At 32.2% G+C, this 21,380-nt stretch overlaps 2 protein-coding genes and 1 pseudogene across 3 annotated transcripts; all 3 read left to right on the top strand.

Moving 5' to 3' along the window:
* The first annotated feature begins 197 nt into the window (after positions 1-197).
* Positions 198-4,584, top strand: LOC120118029 (annotated as a pseudogene).
* A 3,935-nt stretch (positions 4,585-8,519) lies between these two features.
* On the top strand, positions 8,520-16,842 carry LOC120118028 (nudix hydrolase 25-like). Of its 2 annotated transcripts, XM_039138177.1 has the most exons (7): positions 8,520-8,816; positions 9,147-9,197; positions 9,284-9,376; positions 9,489-9,583; positions 10,104-10,215; positions 10,336-10,463; positions 16,831-16,842. In XM_039138177.1, the coding sequence occupies exons 1-6, from the start codon at positions 8,751-8,753 to the stop codon at positions 10,438-10,440; spliced, it is 522 nt and encodes a 173-aa protein (XP_038994108.1). In that variant the 5' UTR covers positions 8,520-8,750; the 3' UTR covers positions 10,441-10,463; positions 16,831-16,842. The 2 variants fall into 2 exon arrangements, with proteins under 2 accessions (XP_038994108.1, XP_038994107.1); XM_039138176.1 differs by lacking the exon at positions 16,831-16,842 and having other exon boundaries at positions 8,521-8,816; positions 10,336-10,555.
* Positions 15,212-17,468, top strand: LOC120118027 (homeobox-leucine zipper protein HOX3-like). The gene is made up of 4 exons (XM_039138175.1): positions 15,212-15,403; positions 15,586-15,785; positions 15,912-15,991; positions 17,097-17,468. The coding sequence occupies exons 1-4, from the start codon at positions 15,316-15,318 to the stop codon at positions 17,431-17,433; spliced, it is 705 nt and encodes a 234-aa protein (XP_038994106.1). The 5' UTR covers positions 15,212-15,315; the 3' UTR covers positions 17,434-17,468.
* Positions 17,469-21,380: the final 3,912 nt, after the last annotated feature.

The raw sequence follows: 21,380 nt of genomic DNA, 5'->3' as shown, positions 1-21,380 counted from the left end.
TTAAAATAAGCATTATGATGTTGTAATAAATTATAAAAATGATAAAATTAATAATTATTTTATTATAATTTCGTAAATTTAAAAATCATTATTAACTGTTTAAAATATATAATGACCATATTGTATATTATGAAAGTTTGGTAGCCAAAATTTTGGTTTGAGTATAGTTTAATGACCATTGTACTTTACCCAAATAAAATAAAATGGCTGTATACGCAGCCGTAGCAAATGAAAACCTAAAATCCTGCTTTGCTGACACACAAATTGGAGAATCATGACAGACGCCCCCTCCGATCTCCAAAAATATGGCGTTCCGTTCTACGGAGTCGGCTGGGCTCCTTATAATCATATCAGATCCAAGGTCGCCTCCAAAGAAAAGAATGAAGAAGAGGATAAGAAAGATGAAAAAGATCCAATTCCATCCAACGATGACGGGACTACTACACCTCTAAACTACGTTGTTTTAGCCGGCGGTGGCGGTGAAGGCCGCAGCGGTATCCCAAACGCGATCGTCGTCTCCCACGTTGATATCGCCTCTAATTCTCTCTCTAATCAACCTGTAAGTAGATTTCGATTATTTTAATTTACAAATTGTTTGAACTATTTCGATCTTTTGTTTGCGATTATCAAAGTATGAACTATAGATATTTTAGTTCAGCAGTTCTGAATTAAGGAAATGTTGCCAAATTCTGATTGTAAGCTACTGCTTTTATTTATTTGTTTTCGGTAAGGGGGTTAAGCATGAAACCGGTTCTGATTTGCCTTATCGAATGACCGTTCATCCTCATGGAGATATAATTATCTGTGCATTTCAACAGAATTGCAGGGTTTTTTTACCCTTTTATTCTTTTCGTTGTTGACTCATTTTTTTCTTCTTTCTTATTATGTGCTTTTCAAATTTCAAGGCATATATGACATAGTTTAGCTCCGGTCACTTAATTGGATAGGGGGAATGTGATCTTGAGAACCCTTGGAGGATTTTAAAGTGTCGAGCTATAGTGAACTGAGTGATTGATATATATATACACAAGCATTTTCTGGTAAAAGAGTATCTCTGACTGTAGTTGTTGGTTAATCAGTACATAGTTCTTGAGAGAAACCTCTCCCCGTTTAGATATGTTTATTAAAAATTATGACACAAATACGAGGGTATGGAATCACCTATATATTAAGAGGTGGAAGCAGACTGCCAATATAATATGACTGTCTTGGAGTTAACAATATTACTCTGGCTTTATTGCATGCTCTAGAAACAGAACAGGACGAGTAATGGCATAGAAGCGGGACCATATTAGAAAGGTGTACCTGAAGTTATGCTAGCGTATAGTCAAAGAAATTTTGATGCTCTTAAGTTCAAAATACGGTTGTCAAAGATGTAACCTACATGCAACACCTAGGACCAGATAGGAAGTTCTTGTGTGATTTTTGCTGCAAAACCTTGGTTCTGGCTATTTTTGGTGTTCCCTTTTTATTGACTCACTTCTAACATACATCTTTGTTGATATTATGCTCTATTTTTTATCTTCAGGTTGTTTGAGTGGAAAGAATCTGAGGACAATGAAGTCCACAAATTGGGTGTCAAAGTATCGGAGAAAGTTCTGATACAGTTAGAAGATGTTGGGCAACGGTTATCCCTGACATTTAACAGTGAGGGTTCCATACTCGCTGTTGGTGGTGAGGTAGAGCGTACCTTTTATTTTTTTTCCATTTGTCGGATTAACTTTGTTGCAGTTTCTGTCACTAACCAAAGGGGGGAAACTGTGGTCCTCAATTGCTCAAATAATCTGAAATGATGCAGAAGATGAGCCACAGGTTTTCCTATAAACTTAAAAGGCATATGCTAATGTATTGTAATATGATGAATCACACTAGGCTATAAGCAGCAAGGTAATTTTCATGGTTAGACTTGGATTCTGAAGTCATATTGATGCAGTGGCTATTACTATGATGCTATTTTATTATTTTAGTTTTATGTAGTTATTAGACACATGGATGGATGGCTAGGATTATGAGTTATTGCTAGAGCTTTACTCTAGGCCTAGGATTAAATCGTTCTCTATTACTAATAAGCTTTAAAATAGTTTTATGGCCATCATTTTTTTAATTAATAGTTTCATGTAGAGGTTTTATGACCCTTGTTTAGAGTTCCAACTTCTATCTTGTTTTCAGCTTTAGTTCTATTGATTTGCAGTTGTTTTCTCCCTAACCACACAACATATGATGATGGAAAAAAGAAAAGAAAAAAATTAAGATGTTAACTGCACCAAACATATGGCATTTTTATTACCTTTATATTGTGCCCTCTCTAGTACTGTAGATCCCACTCTTGTCTTTCTTTTGGTGCCATAGTGGACCTGTGTTCTGTGTGTAGTTTCATTCTTCAGACTTGGCTACCCTTTTGAAAGGCAGATTATAGCAAGTTATAGTATCTTTCATTTCAGTCCTTTTTTATTGGAAGTCTTCCCATTTGTGTTTGTTATGTTCATTTTCTAAATTTCACCATTTTCTGCATAATGTGTAATGAATTGCAATTTGCAGCTTTCTTTTTTTTTAAAAGAAAAAAATGATGGAATATACATATTATGCTCTGGTTTTGGTGCAGTACAGGATGGGAGTTTAAGGATTTTCGAATGGCCTAGCATGGAAAAAACTCTCAATGAAGCCCAATCTGTTAAGGACTTGGAGTTTAGGTTTGTTCCTGTGTTTCCCCTGCTTCAGTTTTAAAGGAAGGGAGCATGTAAGCAGAGGAAAATTCATCTGCTTGGTAATTATTTATTTTCTGACATTTTATCTGTATTGCAGCTGTGATGGGAAATTTCTCGTCTCATTGGGAAGTGTTCTTTGTAGGATTTGGGATGTAATATCATCAAAAGTTATTACTTCTCTGGTAAAGGGAAATATGAGTGAGTGAATCAAGGTTTACAAATATAGTTGCTATTAGTGCTAGCTTTTCAAGCTATATATGAATGAGGAGAGTTATGACTTGTCTAGATTATTAGCTTTATGTGATTATCTCTGTCGTTGATGTTGTGAAATGAAGCCCTAGCTAAATGTGCAACCATCTAATAATTTAGTAAGCTAGCCATAGTTTTTGTCAGATTTCTGGTGGTCATGAAATATTTAGGGAACTGTCAATCTTTTCTGATGATTCAAGTTGATCATTTTCTATGTGTTGGGTTTGAACTGGTTTATTTTGTTTACGTGAACTACAAGATGAGGTTTTTGCCTTCTGCAGATTTTCTCCAATTAATGATAAGAATACACATCTTTACATTGCTGCAGTCACAGGTAAAATATAGCATCGGACTCTGCACTTTTCTGTGTTGTAAAAGGAGCTCTATTAGTTTTAGAATTTACCTTCATAACTTCATCTTAACAGACCATGGTGGAAGTATTATAACATATAACACAACCACATGGAAGAAAATACGCACAAGACAAGTTGTCTGGGAACCTATCTCTGCATTCAATGTCTCATCTGATGGGAAGTTCCTTGCAGTGTAAGAACAGTTACTTTGTCATCTTCAATTTGTTACATACCCAAAAAGTTGAGTACAAGTTTGAGGTTTCTGGTGCTTACTGAATTAAGTGATTATCTTGCCTGTTTCCCCCTTTCAACTTTTTCTATTTTGTTGTAGATTTTTTAAGGCCTCACGGCCTGTTAGATGGGGTTTCAACTTCAGACTGCTAGATCCCTATCATGAATAAATACATCTATCACAGTCTAAACTCCACAAGCCTTTGCTTTCAGAAAATTAGTAATTTCTCTTTTTCTGGTTTGCATGCAGTGGAACAGTTGATGGAGACCTTTTTATCATAAATTCTGCCAATATGAGGGTTCAAATGATGGTAAAAAAGCTCACCTTGGTTTGGTTACAGTATTGACATTTTCCCCTGATTCAAGGTTGTACACAATTATGTGTTCTATATATTCTTCTCTGCAGCACTCCTTATAAGAATAAGCATGATACTGAGGGGTGCAAATTGAATACAGGGCTTTGGTTTCTGCATCACTGGATTCGAGTGCTAGGGTGACACTAGTCAAAGACAAAAGAAAAAGTGGTAGGTGCCTTTTCCTGATTTTCTTGGTTTTGTTAACTCAAAAGGACATGTGACAACCATTAAACTTTATGGTCGTTAATCTCCCGTTTTCAGACATTATTTGAGACCCATCATAACACGGTTCATATGAATTAAATGAAATATTAATTAGAGTTTTGACATAATCAAGGTAAAGCCTTAACTGTTGCCTTGGGGAATGTTCTAACCCAACCATCAAAGCATTTGGTACAGAGGTAAATGCACTTGTGTCTGTTCTTGGGTTTGCGATGGATGCTTGAAGCTAATCAACCCAGACATGGGCGAACTGAGTTGCCTGTCTGTTTTGAATATGAAGTGTTGGCTTGGCCAATTTTGTAATTCTAAATTGTAGAGAAATTCAGTTCCTACATAAAAAGCTGTAATTGTTTGGTGGAATGAGATGGGTTATCATCATATCAATGATACTACTTGCTATCGCTGTGTATTTTATGAAGGGGAAGGGAATCATACCCTCAGGCCTACTAAAATTGCAATCTTAGTGTTGTTCCAAACTTCTGAAATTGCTTGCGGCTAACATAACGTAGATTATTATCATTGTTCATGCTCATTAGCGTGATGTTAATTATCCTAATAATTTACGCATGGCATATAGTTTTTAAAATTGAAGTCATAATTGTTGTGAAAGGCCAAAGCAGTCATGATTGATTCGAACTTTACAACTAGTATGTTTTCGATGCCAACTAAGAAACATAAAAACTACATGAAATTAAAATCCCAAAATCATTGTTTTTGATTTGACTTTCACACATGCTAAACAGAGACATCTAAAACATAATCGAACTGGCTGAAACTATATATTTAAAAATATATTCATGTTTCTTTTGAGAACCTTCACAGGCCTCGTAAGAACATTCGGGTATAAGAATATAAGATTCATATATCTGCAAATTATTAGTAGTGATCACTTGTTAAATATTTGTTATTATCTTGAATATCATCCATGCATGATCACCAACGATCACGTGTTAACACATATGATATCTTTTGATGACTAACTAGTTTAAGTTATTACTTCTTAGGACATTAATCAACACTAATGTCAAGACAACTCTCAATCGAGACACGTCTAGGTAATGGTGCATGTATATGTATTTTATGATGGGTATGTGCTAACCTTTAAATTCAAATTTTTATGTTAGTTGTTTATTTTATTGACAGTGTTCACCTTGAAATTTTATTTGTGTCTAGCTCATTTAAAAATTTTATATTATTACTATATATGTGTCCACTCCAAAATATTTCTTAATCCGTTATTATATCTAAAATATTATAAATAATGCAACAGAATTATCCTAAAAAATCAGATCCAGACTATAAAATTAACCTTCCATACGGTTGCCTACTCCAACGATTAACTATTCAAGTCAATTAATATCAATTTGAACACCAACCCAATGTTTTATACCATTAAATAGGGAGAAAAAGTTTTAGTTTTGTTTAACCTTGTATTATATTAGGCTAAGGTCCACTACTTGAATCAAAGGCAAGGCCTTTTACCTACATTCATTTATAAAAGATATTCGGCAATATGGTATTAAAAAATATAGAAGCGTGTGAAAGACGCTCACACTGCGACGAGTAGGGGAAGTGAGGCTCGATATGACAAGTGTAAAAAGTATTTTGACATTTTTACATCTGGTGGACTAGATGACGAGAAAATAAACGACGTCCAACGGAAAAAAGAAAAGATTCTTTTGTTAACAATCAGATTTTCTCTCTCTTACCCAAAGTCAACGCCTATCTCTCCCCCCACTACTTTATGTGTTTCAACCTTTTCTAAATTTTGTCGTTTAATGAAATTCAATGATTTATTTTTTATAAATATCATTATCTTATTTATCAATTAATTAATTAATTCAGTATGAATATTAAAAAAATTCATTGTACCATTATTTTAATCTTATATTTTTATTTATAATATCAGAATTTAATGTTCAAACTTAATTAAATGAGTTGTTGTGTTATATCATTATTTTCCACAATTAATTTTTTTGATAGTTTTGATTAATTATAATATATTATCCGTTCAAAATTTATTTTAACAATTAACAAAACATACATCTTCCACATGTAATTGTTGAAACCTAAGCTTTCAAAAATAATAATTACTCTCATGGTTTTCAGAACCGGACCGGTTAGCGAACCGGTCATGTTATCGGTTTACTGGTTTAACTAGTTGAATCGGTCTGACCGGTTGGAAGAACCGGACGACGTCATAATTATTTAAAAAATTAAATAAAATTACCAAAAATATTTAATAAAAAATAATTTTTTATATCACAAGTCATATTCAAAGCAAGTCATAACATATATAAGTTAAAAACCATAAAATCAAGTGAAACAAAATGATTCAAATTAACTACAACATAATATTTAAGGTAAAACATATTGAATAATAAATATAATTATATAACTATAATTAAAAAATAAATTTTCGGTTAAAAAAATCATAACAAAATGATATTGTTTGGTTTAATTTTTTTTAAAAAAAAACAATCCCACATGGCTAAAAAACATAGAAGAACATCCCAAAAGTCTAAAGAGTAAAAATATGAGAACAAAATAATCTCACATTGCTAAGAAACATAAAAGTGCATCACAACTAACTTATATAAATAATAGAGGTAATTTGACATTCAAAATCATGGAGCCTTTTGGTGAGCATTGAGTGAACTATTCTTTCACTTCAATCAAGCTCGGATTTTAGGCTTCAATCGAGTTTCTAAATTTTTTTTGAGTTCAAGCCTTTTTTAGTTCAAGTTTCAATATTATATTTCGAGTTTAAGTTGAACTTGATAATTTTTAGCTTGTGAGTTTTAGTTGAGTTGAGCTTACTTTTAAAGTTTTCAAGTTCGAGTCGAGCTCAGCAATACTCGAGTTCGACTTAGCTCGTTTAACAAACGACGTTGTTTGGTTTAATTTTTAAAAAAAAATCCCGATTTTTTCCGGTTTTCAACTGGTCCGGTTCGAACAGTTCAACAGTTCTGATCGGTTCATTAATAACGGTTCAACCGGTTTAGATTAAACCAGACTAAGCAATAGTTCTCGGTTGAATCAATTAAACCAATTGAACCGACCGATTGAATCCGATTTTCAAAACAGAGATTACTCCTCTTGAAGTCAATCAATGAGTTATCTAATAATAATTATTAAGGCTTAAAGAATTTGCAGCCATATATTTTCTAATTAATATTTATTTAACTTATTTTAATTATAAATTGGATTCAATGTCTTAACACCATTGATAGCTAATAATGATGAAATGACTTGTTAATCATGCTTCGTCATTGTTGATAACTTGGCCCTTTAAGGATATGTATGGTTAGGAATTTATTGGTTCTTTTCTTACGAGTAACTTTATGACACCAATTAATGTTGTTAAATGCAAGACACTATGACATTAATGCATCTCATTGCATCAATGTATGCAATGTTTTTAAAGTAATTTTTTAATCATAGTCAATGGAATTAATTATCTTCAAGTTATGATTGTGTGATTCTTATCGCATGTAAATTATTCGTAACATTATCTTTAAATTTTTTAATAGTAGGAGATGATTATAAGGTATTATTCATTCATAATTTTTAAATTCATTAATATAATGCATGCACACCCTGTAAATATAATTATTCGAACTCAAAAGTTCTAAGAAAAATAATATTTTTTTATCATTGAAATAACTTGATCAATTCGTTTTTAGATTTTATTCTAGTTCATTTTACTATGCATAGATACTCTTAACTATATTATGATTATTAGTTCAATTATATTTTATAATTATTAACTATGATCATATTTTGTTTTGATACGTATTACACGTAATTGTAATTATACCTTGTTTTTGTATCAATGATTTTGAGAAAATAAATCTAATACTTTTTAATCGATATACATAATTAAAATCAATCATTATAAGATATATTTAGTTTTGAAAATCAAAATATCACTTTAAATTAAATCGTAATTAGATCATAATTATATAAATTTAGACCTAAATCAAAATTTATTAGAGAACACACATACTATATATATACAAAGTCGGACTCAACCTTAAATTTTTAAAGTTTATTTATTTAGTGAGTTAATTTGTAGGGCAAGTCGTTGAATTTTAAAGGAAGAAGATTAACGTATCACACCAATTTTTATTAACAACAGCTAACAATAATTATTATAATAAAAATAAATTATTATAATATAAGTTTAATAATTTAATTTTCATCCGTGTAGCTTACCTTAATTTGTATTAGGGTGTACGTGGCAGAACATTATTAGTGGAGTTGATGATGAGCAAAATTGAAGAGAGGCAGAATAAAAAAACAAGGAGAATCTATAAAGAAACTGGTAAAAAAAACAAGGCAATCTTGAAACAGTGGGTGCGCAGGATAAGAGACAGCAATATAAAACAGTCGCCCCATTTTCACCAATTTTGCTCAAGGTCAGCGACACTCATCCCCATGAACACCTCCCCAACCCACTCCCCAAATACTTCATAAAAATCATTTATTTTCTCAAAAGAAAAAACCCAGTTTTTCTTCATCTTCATCATCTCCTTCTTTTGATCCCTCTTTCATTTCCTCAAACTTTAACACAACATTCACTCCCTGTTTTATTTCCCTGAAAAGGAAAAAAAAGTTGTGGGCATTTAAGAATGGAGGGACTGCCCCCTGGTTATCGCCCCAACGTTGGTGTTTGTCTAGTCAACTCGGATAATCAGGTACCCTTTCTCTTTTTTTTCCATCTTAGATTTTGATAGCAGGGCCGATTGAGCTGGCTAAATTAAGTCAAATTTGGATTTTTTTTTTGTTTGAAAGAATTGATAGACTTTTTTTGTATTTACTGTTTATTGAGTAAAATGTTTAGATTTGAGAAAAGAGAAGTTCTTGGAGTACTTTGGAGCCTGAGCTTCAATTAAGCCAGATTTAAATTTCCATTTTTTTGTGTGAAAAAAATGTATTTTTAATGGGGTTTTTAGGTTAGTTCTTGAGGAATATATGGATTGAAAAAAGCTGAAAATATTTTTATTTTTTTTTGTTTCTGGTTGCAGGTTTTTGTAGCTTCCAGACTGAATGTTCCAGGAGCCTGGCAGATGCCTCAGGTAATACACTGTTGAATATCCATTTATTGCAGGCCTCAATCCTCAGTGCTTAATGAGAATTCAAATAATTCTGGGATTTTACTTAGGGGGGTATTGAAGATGGTGAGGAGCCAAGATCTGCAGCTATCAGGGAATTGCGAGAAGAAACCGGTGTTGTATCTGCTGAAATTATTGCTGAGGTTTTGCTATAGAAAATATAGTCTTGTTTATGCTGCAATTTTTATTCATTCTACGCCACTTCTTTCTTTCCCCATTGCTACAGCATATCTAATTAGCATTGTGGTTTGGCAGGTTCCTAATTGGTTAACATATGATTTTCCTCCTGCTGTGAAGGCGAAAGTGAATCGACTCTGGGGTGGTGAATGGCATGGACAGGCTCAGAAATGGTTTGTTCCTCATTTCTTCCATTCCTTTTATCTACTAGAAGAATATCATACTGGTTTTGTATTGGCTTAGTTTAGTTTTTAATGTAATTTCATTGTTTTAGCTAGTGACTTCCGAAATCTTGCTGCAGTCGCCGCCTCTAGCATGCCTATCGCTGCATGTTTCTCATTATGTTCTGTGAATTCATGTACCCTTCATATCATACTGTGTAAGGAGGAAATCTGCTATTCCATTTTCTAGTCAGGGAAAAACTGAATCATTTGGACACTTACATGGTATCTTTTATGTTTGACTGTTTCTCCGACGAGCTGATATTGCTCTCTTTAGCAATATGAAAGTGAGTTTCGAGTACCATCCTGTCTCGTATATCTGGCCTTTTCTGTCCACCTTTCCCTGTACAAGTGGTGCATGAAGATGACTTCATACTTCTTTTGTTAAATTAAGAATGAAAGCATAGGAAGAAAGTACGAGAGTTGTTTTCTTATGATTTATGAGCTGACAAAAGATTGGGACACTTGACAGGTTTCTTATGAGATTAACAAAAGATGAGAGTGAGATCAATTTAGCAACCGGCGAGGCCGACCCGGAATTCACAGAGTGGAAGTGGACAACCCCTGAAGAGGTCGTTGAGCAGGTATTATGCCGTATGCAGTAGCTGCATAATGTTTGATACATTCGTGCAGTAGATGCATTTTAAGACTACTATTATCGCTTTTTGCTAATGAGTATCATCGTGTCAATGAATTGGCTGCAGGCTGTGGACTATAAGAGGCCGACGTATGAAGAAGTTATGAAGACCTTCGGGCCTTACCTAAGTGAGAATAGCAAAGCCGCTAAGTGTAAATCGACAAAATGGTGAACGCTATGCCGTGTTTCTTGTTTGTAAGGCTTGAATCCATCTTCTCTCTCTCTCTCCCCCCGTAAATGGACATGGCAGTTTAGAACTTTTTATGAAGTTTAGATTGTTTGTTTCATTGTAATAACATGTTTGTGCGAAACATATATGACGGTCTTGGGTTTTCTCCTTTCTAGACATTTTGGACGTCAGAATCATCTTATGCTTTTATTGTTTTCTCTTTCGAGTTTCGACCTTTCGGATTTTCCTTTTCGTTTTTGACAGTTCCATAGCGTAGAGTTTCCGTGATCGAATATGAGTATGAAAATAGTGCAATAAGCATAACAGGACATATGTGAACATACAGAGAAGCAGCTGTCAGAGCTGCAGTTTGTAGGTAATTTGGTGCATGTGTTTCTTAGTAAAAAGGTTAAAGAGAAGCTAACTCCCAATTTCTATAGGCCATATGCACTGAAGAGGTTACTGTTTCATATCCCTTTGCTGAATGGCCAATACACGTAGAATGAGGCCTAACATATCCATCTTTGATTTTTTAAAATTTGGTCCATAAAATTTTTTTAATCCACTTTCATATTTAAATTAGTTATTTTTTTAGTCGACATTAATCTCAGATTTTGATAATTCTTTTAACTTGGATTCCACCATACATTTGTAACATATTATACTCATGTTAATCATATACTAATCACACATCTCATTAACAAAATTTACTTGGTGATGCAGTTCTTTGATGTGTCATTAAGTTGCATTTACTTGGTCTGCTCTGATCTACGAACTGACACTTTCTTCAAACGATGTTTTTTTATTATCTTTTTTCGATTACAGTGCTTGTATGTTTAGGTTGTCGGCTCTCTTCTACAGTTTCGCATGTTTCGTCAATATTTATGTCCATCTTACCCTATCTTGAGCTGTAGAAGTTAATTAATTGTTATTATTCAATCAGGTATCGAGTTCGAGCACTATACATGTAAAATATATATGTAAGGGAGTATAGACATTAAATATCAAGTTATTAAAAGTGTTTGAACAGATACTATCTTATAATCACTCCATACAAATAAAAAGAATAGCATTCGACAAAGGAATTACGGTGTTGTTGCATCTGCAATAGATACTCGTACAATAGAGAAGGTGGTTACGAGGGTACTTAAATTGCCATTGTATGAAAATGAGAGTTCGCTTTCAACATTAGCAACATGTTAACGAAACAATCTCCGCCAAGAAAAATATGATTTTACTTGAATTTTTTTCTTCTAAATCTGAAGTTATTTTAATCAATTTAAACTTTTAATTTGAATTTAAATTTTATATAAATAAAAATGAAACATGTGACATAAACAAAAATATATATGATAAATTGTACTCTCTAAAAGTACGCTCAATTAATTATATCTTTATGAATACATAATATAAAAAAGAAATTTCATTAATAAATAAATTAGGATGAAAGATTTTTCGATAATTAATATTTTTGAGTAAATTAGGTAAAGAAAAAGGAATTAGTGTTGGGTAGAGGGCCGCATGTTGAGATTACAAAACATAGAAGAAGAAGGGTTGAATATACAAGAAGACAAGTGGGGCCTACATCTGGTTTCCGCCCAATCATAAAAAATGGGATTAAATTATCATGTTTCTGAGTGTTGTTCACTTTTTCCAAATCATCATCAATGTGGGTCCCACACCACCACCCAAAACGCATGCTTCTGTATTTAATTTTATAAAAATCTATTATAAGAACGATTTTATAAAAATCTATTATAAGAACGATTTTTTAAAACTAATTTATTTCATTCGAAAATGTTATAATTCAATTGTTAATACACAATTAATTGTTTATTTATTAGATAAATTATATTAATATCATTCAAATACGATTTTATTAAATATATCAATTTTCTCTTATAAAAATAAATAAATTCTTTAATTAAATTATTATTATAATCATATTATTTAATCATTAAATATTAGATAAAATAGTGACATAACCTGATATAATAATAATTTTAATCTTTCAAACTTATACAATCCATCAATTTGATTTTAATCTAAAATAAATCAATAAATTTAACTCCTCATACTTAAAAATTTCATCATTTTACTATTTATTTTTTCCTAAATTATTTATTCTTATCTCTGAAATATTATATTGCTTTCATGTCATTTTTTTAGTATAATAACAGTTTAACAATTACTTAAAAGTCAGACTCCTTCACTAGCAAAAATATTTATATGTTTATAATATGTTTATAACTATACTTTTAAAAGCTCAACAAATAAAACGATCATTTAAGCATAAATCAACGCCATCAGTTGTACTTTATCAAAAATTAAATTATCCAATGTAAATAAAATTAGCCGACATTATTCCCATATGTAATGGGGTAAGGAGAGGTAGGGTAGTAGGTTACCCCTAACGCCAAGTTGGGAGCTTCTGTGAAATAACTCCGTTATGAATTACCCTCAGTGGGACTCGATCCCACGACCACAAAATTAAAAGCCTTGCGATCTACCAACTGAGCTAGACAAGCAATTCAAGAATATAAATTGCACCAGCCGGGAAACGAACTCGGGTCTATACCGTGGCAGGGTACTATTCTACCACTAGTGCTAGTTGGATATCCAATGTAAAATAGTATCCTTTTATAAAATTATCTTAAATCAAATATTATACTTGAAAATATTATTATAAAAGCTTGCACCTTCGAGAATGTAAAATTACTTAAATTAAACCATTTATTATAATAATTAATTTGATGTATCAACTTGTAAAGGGAGCAAAAGATAACTGAAATTCTGAGAATTGTGCGCATATATATACACGTGGGTGGACGCATAACTTCATGTTAGAAGTATAAATCTTTAAAAAGTATAAAATTAGATCAATAATATAAAATAAAAAAATATTTAAATTATATAAAAATCTAAAATTTTCAAAAATACGACGACACGATCGAATGTACATAGACACACTAATTGGTTTTACTAGTTGATGATTGAGGGGGGAGAACAACTCCAAAACATCATGAATCAAGGGATTGACTTTTTGTTTTTTCACTTTTAGTGACCAAACTGTCGGCATTGTACTGGTCACATAACTTTATCAGTTGTTCACATTACTATATAATTTATAAATATATTTTAAAATTTAATAACTAAAATAATTATTTAAACATAATTTAACTACCTTTAATATATTTTACCCGAAATTAAATATTATTCCTAGAAGATATATATTTAATAAATTGTTTTAATGAAATTTGAATTGTCCTTAATACATGCATTCAATTGTGTTGGGTACAATATGCTAATCAAAATATATACAGTTCAATTATTGGAGCGTATATATAGGATATGATTTAGTTACACTGTGTAAAACTCTTTTAGTTTTATATTGAATTAGGATCGTCGGAAGAGTGTAAATAGAACGCCTAGATTAACAATATGATATGAGAAAAATATTCATTATAAAAAAATGAGTTAATCTCAACTTTCTATTTTGATTTTACGTGTGTAACAAGATCCTAACTCTCGTGTGTGTATATATGTATGTATGTATGTATGTATATATAACTATTTTGGTAGGTGTAGTGATAAAAGAAATAGACCTAAGATTGTATTAGCTTTTAGGGTTAGATTGAACCTAATTGAATGCTCATAAAAGAAATTCATATGTATATAGGATTTTTGCTGTGTTAATTATTATGCAAGGAAAAGAGAAGCCAAATTCATTTGAGATATGATTGCTAAATTCAATGTGTGCACCAAAGCATTTAAAGTATATTACTTTAAAATGAAATTAGTATACATATTTTTATACTTGAAACTAATAATAATATAAATCGGAAGGTCAAGTTCCCAAGTCCCAAATTCTAATTCATTTAATGATGCAGATTTCATTTACGCCCTAAACACATACAAATCCCTCTATCAATGAATCAAATAATATCAATAATTATATTATAAGATATTTAATTATATTCAGTTATTTATTTTTGCATTTATGAACCAATACCACAAAACAATGAATTGCGTTTTCTTTTACCATTTATGAATCAAACTTACCAAATGAATAGAAAGTTTCTTTTCCATAGAAATAAATGATGATGATGATAATTGCTGTACAATTAAAAGCACGGGTCTATAAAGGTAGAAGTAATAAAGAAGAGTGAGATCCCAAAAGCATCAGCAGAAATGGTTGCAGAGACATAGACATTCATTCACCTTTCTTTCCCTTCCTCCATTAATGCATCCTTTGAATACGAACGTTACCATATAATTTATACATCATTAATTATCCGCTAATCAGAAACAATTCTCATGTTTACTTAAATAACATCAAAGTTTTTAGTATTTGATCTTAGATCATCGATAAAAAAAGTTCGAGATAACTCAAATACCATAAAAATGCAATGAGTGAGGCGTAGGGTATAGGAAGGCACCCATTCTAAGCTTCCCCAATCATTTTAAGCTGGCCTTTGAACCAAACCATGAGACTTGCACTTTATGAACAGAAAACCTACCCTATATTGTGTACCACACAGATGTTTTAGTGTCTAATATGGCAGGACACGTGTCTAGCATCAGATGGGTCAGGGACTTTGACTTTGATAACCACAGACAAAAACCCTAGCTAGTTTAGCACTTCTCCCCTCTCATCATCAACTTTAATTCTTATTTTGATACCTCTGTTTATTTATTTATATCTATTTATAAGACTTTTTATATCTATTCCACCACACCCCCTTTCTTCTTTTCTCGTTCGTTTCCTTTCATATTCTTGCGCTTCTTGTTGTCTCCTTTTAGTTTCCCTTATACTTGTTTATTTATTTATTTATTTTATAAACTTTACCTTCTTATCTTCTTAAATCTGCAAGTTTCATGGCGGTTTTACCCATCTGTTCTTCACACTTGGAGTTGAAAATATCTGCTCCCGGCTTTGCTTCTTCCCCTTCTCTTCCTTCTTCTGGTAAGCCCAAAACAAAGTCATATGTGTGTGTGTGTGTGTGAAAGCTTCATCAGCCTTTGATCTTATTCTAATTTCTAAGCTCAGATAAATCCATGCATGGTTTCCATAAAAGGGTTTTTTGTTGTTGTTCCTTTTTAAGATCGATTGATTTTGCATATGAAAATTTGATAAAGGTGATCAAGGGGGTTCTATGGTGAGATATTTGGATATAAACCAAGTACCATCAGGAGAAGATGAATGGATCACAGCAAACATGGAAGACGAAGAGGAAAGCTGCAACACTAACGGAGGAGCCGCCGCTCCTCGGAAAAAGCTCCGTCTGACAAAAGAACAGTCTAGACTACTCGAAGAAAGTTTCAGACTAAACCATACCCTAAACCCTGTATGTAGATTAAAAAATCAAACACTCATTATTAATTATCCAACATTTCCCTCTTTTAGGCATAAAATAATAAACCCATCACACCTAAATCTCTTCATGCCCTTTTGGATTTTTTGTGTTTTCCAGAAGCGGAAAGAGGCATTGGCTCTGCAGCTGAAGCTTAGGGCAAGGCAGGTTGAAGTTTGGTTCCAGAACCGGAGGGCCAGGTACCTATACGTTTATATACACACCAAATATATTTTCGTTCATTTAAATGGGTCATTATTTCGTTGGTTGGTGCGATTAAAAAGTAGCATTGGATAGATATCAGATAATTTCATGGATAATTATATTTTATGGTTTATTTTCATGGGGTTTCTCTGGTCATTTCCCAGACAAAACAGTTGTGTTTGGACGTTGATATATCACTATCCCCTCTTTAATACATGCATTAGATTATATGTTTATTAGAGTTATTAAAAGCAAGCTTTATCTATAACACGACGTCTGCACTGTAAAATTCTATGAATAAAACCACTTTTTAATATCCTTCAGACATCTGCCATTGGATGCTCTTATAGGAAAGGTTTTTACTTTCCTTTTACCATATATATATACATTAGAGTATGCATGACCTATGATAGTGTTCAACGTTGTCGTTGTGGTCGTTGTCATTATCGTTGTTTTGACCCATCATTCTTTGGACTTAGCCATGCATGATGAACTATTATTATTGCATACGTGTATAACTTCATTGAATGAAATCAGTGAATGTGAAGAAAAAGATCATGATTTGCTATATTATGAACATGCTTTTTTCTTTTGTTTTATTTTCTTCTTGTTTGTTTCGAGTATAAGTTGATTTTGTCTGTATGTAAATATGATAATAAATGAGCTTAAGCCTTAACTTGGTATATGAAATAAAATTCAATTTTGAATTTATTACTGAATAAAAAAGGTAAAAGAATTAGAAGAGAAATCACAAAACAGATTTACTTATTTAAGAACTTGTTTACTTTGACACTTAAATAATTCGTTCTTTTAAGTATTTTTTATAAGCAGCAAGCTAGGTTTATCACGCCACATGAAAGTCCAAAATACCTTGCACTGCACGTCTGTATTATATACGTATATAAACTTATATATTGTCGATATATACGAGTAATTCTTTGACATTAACTAATGACATGAAAAAGGAAAAAGAACATAAAAGTAAGTCGTTTTATAATCTTGCTGAAATTAGATTGTGCTGGATGTTATTGTCTTGGCTACAAGCTTATTAATTAAATTGTGTACATGTTAATGACAAAAGAAAACCCTATATATGTATAGGAGCAAGTTGAAGCAGACGGAGATGGAGTGTGAGTATCTAAAGAGATGGTTAGGATCGTTGACCGAACAAAACCGAAGGCTTCAACGGGAAGTCGAGGAGCTTCGGGCAATGAAAGTAGCTCCGCCAACCATGATCTCCCCACACAGTTGCGAGCCTCTGCCCGCTTCGACACTTACGATGTGCCCTCGGTGTGAGCATGTGACCACCACTACAACCGCTGCCCTCGACAGGGGCTCCACAAAAATGACAGTCGCTACCACCACCGCCGCCACCACATTATCGTCTAAAGTTGGAACATCAGCCCTCCAATCAAGGCCATCTCCGGCGGCTTGCTAATCAGGCTTAGTGACCCACTTTATCAACTTAATTTAAAAGAAAAAAAAAGAGAAATGATTTAGGGAATGTTCATATTAGTTTACCGTCAATTTGTAAGGGATAGATATTACATATTGGCCATCTAATCTACATAGGGATTTTACTTTATTTTATTCATCATATTTTATTATTGCATGTATATATATATATCCACGACAACATCTCCATTCCCAAGGCTGAGGCTATATGAACAATCGTAATTAATTCAAAACTTTGTAGCTAAGCCATGAAATTAAGTCTTGACCCTACTCATCACGGGCTCGAGGGGGATTTGGTCCGCATTTCGATAATGGATGGTGGTAAAAGGATGAGCAAAGTTATTTTCAAAATGATTTTTGGCAGAAGAATGTGCTCCAACTTGGTCGACACTTTTCTCGTGTGGCGGACTATAATATATATATAGAGAGAGAGAGAGAAAGTATCCTATTGTATAATTTTATAAAAAAAATTATATTTTAAAATCGTTTAATAAGTAAAAATAAAAACTGTAAGTAATAATAGAAAATGAAAAAATATTCATTAAAAAATAAATAAGAAGATAATCTCAGTCATTTATCCTCTCTCATCTAACGTCCCTAAAGAAGTGTAAAATTAAAAGTTTTACGCTATGATGTAAGTAGATCCTAACCTTATATGAGATAAGATTCGTTTATATTATGTAAAACCTTTTAGTTTTACTATCTTTTAAGGATCATTATGAGTGAAAATAGACAGTTGAGATTAACAGTATGAAATAAGAAGATATTCATAGAAAAAATAAGGATATAATTTTAGTCATCTTCTCTTACTCATCCATGATCTTAAAAAGGGTAAAACTAATTTTATATCAAGTATAAGTGGTTCCTAACCCTATATGAAACAAGATTCGTTTACGGTATATAATTTTTTTTAATTTTACATCATTTTAGAATAGGTGGATAAATGTAAAACATGGTAGGGCGTCAAATTCCATACCAATCTTCGCTTATATAAGATAATTGCTTCTTACAGCTTTGTGTGAGGAGGTACCGATGTATTATAATTCAAGGATTGATGTGTACTTGAAGAACCAGCCAAGCAATGGCCCATCTCACTTGAACCCAAAATCTCAACTTATTAGGTCATAGATCCAGTACCATCAAACTAATTGGACTTCACCTTAACAAAACCCTGATTTTGAGCCTTTTCCTTGAAAAATTATGACCCGACAAATCCTTGAATGTTTTGAGTTAGGTAATAACACTAGGAAAGCAGGAAGGGGTTCCCATGATCCTGTCCGGGACAAACACCTTACCCTACCATCTATATCTTCTCATGAATCCGAATTTATTTCAACTGATTCATAAATCATCTTAATAAATAACATTCATAGTGTGATTAGGATTCATGGCTATTTCTTTATATAAATTTATCTTTTAAGATAAGAGTCTGAGTTCTTTTTTTAAAGTAAAATACGTCTTATCATTACATTTAACACTTATAGATATTAGGGTTACTCCCAACCGAATAATCTGAGCTAATAAACCAAATCAAATGGGCCTCAAAAGCTCTAGGTTGTGCCTCACCACCACTACAATATTAGGGTTGCGGCATACCCGGGGTGACACCTTCCCATAAAAGCCCAACCCAAAAATCTGTCATGGAAAAAAACATAAACTCAACATGTCCCCAACTCCCATCCAGTATGTCCCATATATATATATATATTACCTCAATAAAAGTCCAAGAGGGTAAAGGGAAAATCGAAAAAGAAACGAGATTGTTCGATGCAAACCCTTAGCTGTCTTTGGGAACAAAGATGAGTGATGACAAATGGTAATTAAGTGCAGCCTAGCATTTTGCCGTAAGGGCAGGGTTTTATGTTGCGGTCGGAGTGGCACTATCTTAAAAGAATGTCTTTCGCATGGAATGCTTTGGACTCAATAAACAATGGTGATTTAAGCAATACCCCACCACCATTGCATGGAAACCCTATCTTCCATACAAAATTCTCATTGCCATTATCCCGACTTTTATTATTATTATTTACCTTGGTTTGATTAAACCCTAGCTTAAGCATGATCATGGCTCGAGATCGATGTCGATGTATATCGAGTCAACATATTTGACGGAACACGTGTTGGACCAGTACCGGCTGTGGTTCAACCGTCCACATAACTATGCATTGTGGAAAACGGTGATAGCATGTCTATTAAGAGAGGGAGCTTGCTAGGGACAAATGAACTCATGGGAATTGGAGCAAGGGGATTTTCATCCTCGGTCCAAACGAGAAATTTGAACAAACCCCAATGGAAGAAGGGTCCGTTCCTTGACGCGTGAGCTGATTGTTTGCAGTTGGTTTTGCACGTGCACGTGCGTTTGTTGAATGTCGAGGGACCTAGTGTTGGCCTTTAACAAGAGCCGACGACCCTTTAAAAGAGGCCATTAATGATACCAAATAAAAAAAGAGGTCATTAATTAGATTATTATATGTTTTGGGATTGGCCTAACAGTACTTGGTTGAATACCCAAAATTGGAATTGGCTGCTTATTCAATAAGGTCATCTTGTCCTAATAAATTTATATCAATAGTTCTTTTTTTTTAATTGCATTAATTTTATTTTTAACTCACTTAATTATATTAATTATGTCAATTGATTAACGTTGACCATTATGATATGAACATGATGTCTATGATGTTAATGTGACAATGCACAATATTAACATAATAATATACACATGACGCATAAATGATAACGTGGTAAAGATGCTTCATTGATTTTTTTAACAAAGTTGAAACACATAATTGATTTTAATTGAAAATGCAAGAGTTTATGTAATATTTAGGGAGAATTAAGATTTTAAGAAATTATTTGAAATTTTAAATATTAGATATTCTTAAAATTCTTAAAATAAAAATATTATATTTTTTAAAAAACTATAAAAATTTATAAAATATTATATTATACATTTTAAGAACTAAAATTTAAAATATTTATTAAGTATTAACTTTTATCGAATTAAAAATATTTATTAAGTATTAACTTTTATCGAAAAAGTCTTGACTATCTCTGGTCAATTTTAATATATTACTATTTTTTGAACATATTTTTTATGAAATTAACTTTATATTGTAAAATCCAAATTCTCCTTTGATTTTCCTTTTTTACACTTTTGTGGATTGTTAGATTAACTTAATTTAATGGTTAAGATAATAGTTTTTAAAATTGAGGATAATCCATTTTTTTGGTAAAAATCACTCTATTTAATATTATTAATCTGAGTCATTTTTTACTTATCTAACGATTTAAAAAAATTAAGTTTTACATCGCGTTATCTTACCTCTCTCTATATAAATAACTAGAATAAAGTATGTAAAATCACCGCTTCATTAATTTTTTTTTTGTTATTAGGATTTTATTTTTGATAACCAACGAATCATATGATTATTAACAAATATGTTTTAAAATTTATTTCATCTTTAATGTATAAAGAAATTTTATTTATCGTTATAGATGAGACTTGGTAAATTAGTTTAATTAAATGAAGTACTCAAATTGAAATGAGGGAAAAGAAAAAGCCTCAGTCCCCTTTAGGTCTTAAGAATATATATAGCAACCTTTATCAATCGCAGTGCATAAAGGAGCACGTACAATTTTAACTAGGATCGATGTTGCTTATACGACGGCTCACTCGTCCAGGATCTCAAAACCCTACCACATTTGTTGGGTAAGCTTCTTTAAATTCATCCCCCACCACTCAATGAGTTGAACCATGGTCCAAGATTCTTGTTCTTGATTAAAGTTTATTGGGAAACCTTTTTAGCACCCAAAATTAACACATGCTGTGGGGTTTAAATGGCAAAAGTGACAAAATAATGATGTGGAAATTTTTAATTCCCAAAGTAATGTAGTTACCCGATTAATTTTTGATATAGGGTTTTTCTACAG

Source organism: Hibiscus syriacus, unplaced genomic scaffold, assembly GCF_006381635.1.
Source record: "Hibiscus syriacus cultivar Baekdansim isolate YM2019G1 unplaced genomic scaffold, ASM638163v2 tig00110325_pilon, whole genome shotgun sequence".
Lineage (NCBI taxonomy): Eukaryota > Viridiplantae > Streptophyta > Magnoliopsida > Malvales > Malvaceae > Hibiscus > Hibiscus syriacus.
The sequence above is the reverse complement of the archived record's forward strand: the minus strand, read 5'-3'. Positions and strand labels throughout refer to the sequence as shown.

Excerpts from the sequence above, each read along its gene's own strand:
- LOC120118028 (XM_039138177.1), top strand. The coding sequence starts at position 8,751 with ATGGAGGGACTGCCCCCTGGTTATCGCCCCAACGTTGGTGTTTGTCTA. Across the intron at positions 9,198-9,283 it reads GAGCCTGGCAGATGCCTCAG|GGGGGTATTGAAGATGGTGA; the intron begins GTAATACACTGT and ends GATTTTACTTAG. Across the intron at positions 10,216-10,335 it reads CTGAAGAGGTCGTTGAGCAG|GCTGTGGACTATAAGAGGCC; the intron begins GTATTATGCCGT and ends AATTGGCTGCAG.
- LOC120118027 (XM_039138175.1), top strand. The coding sequence starts at position 15,316 with ATGGCGGTTTTACCCATCTGTTCTTCACACTTGGAGTTGAAAATATCT. Across the intron at positions 15,786-15,911 it reads TAAACCATACCCTAAACCCT|AAGCGGAAAGAGGCATTGGC; the intron begins GTATGTAGATTA and ends TGTGTTTTCCAG. Across the intron at positions 15,992-17,096 it reads TTCCAGAACCGGAGGGCCAG|GAGCAAGTTGAAGCAGACGG; the intron begins GTACCTATACGT and ends ATATATGTATAG.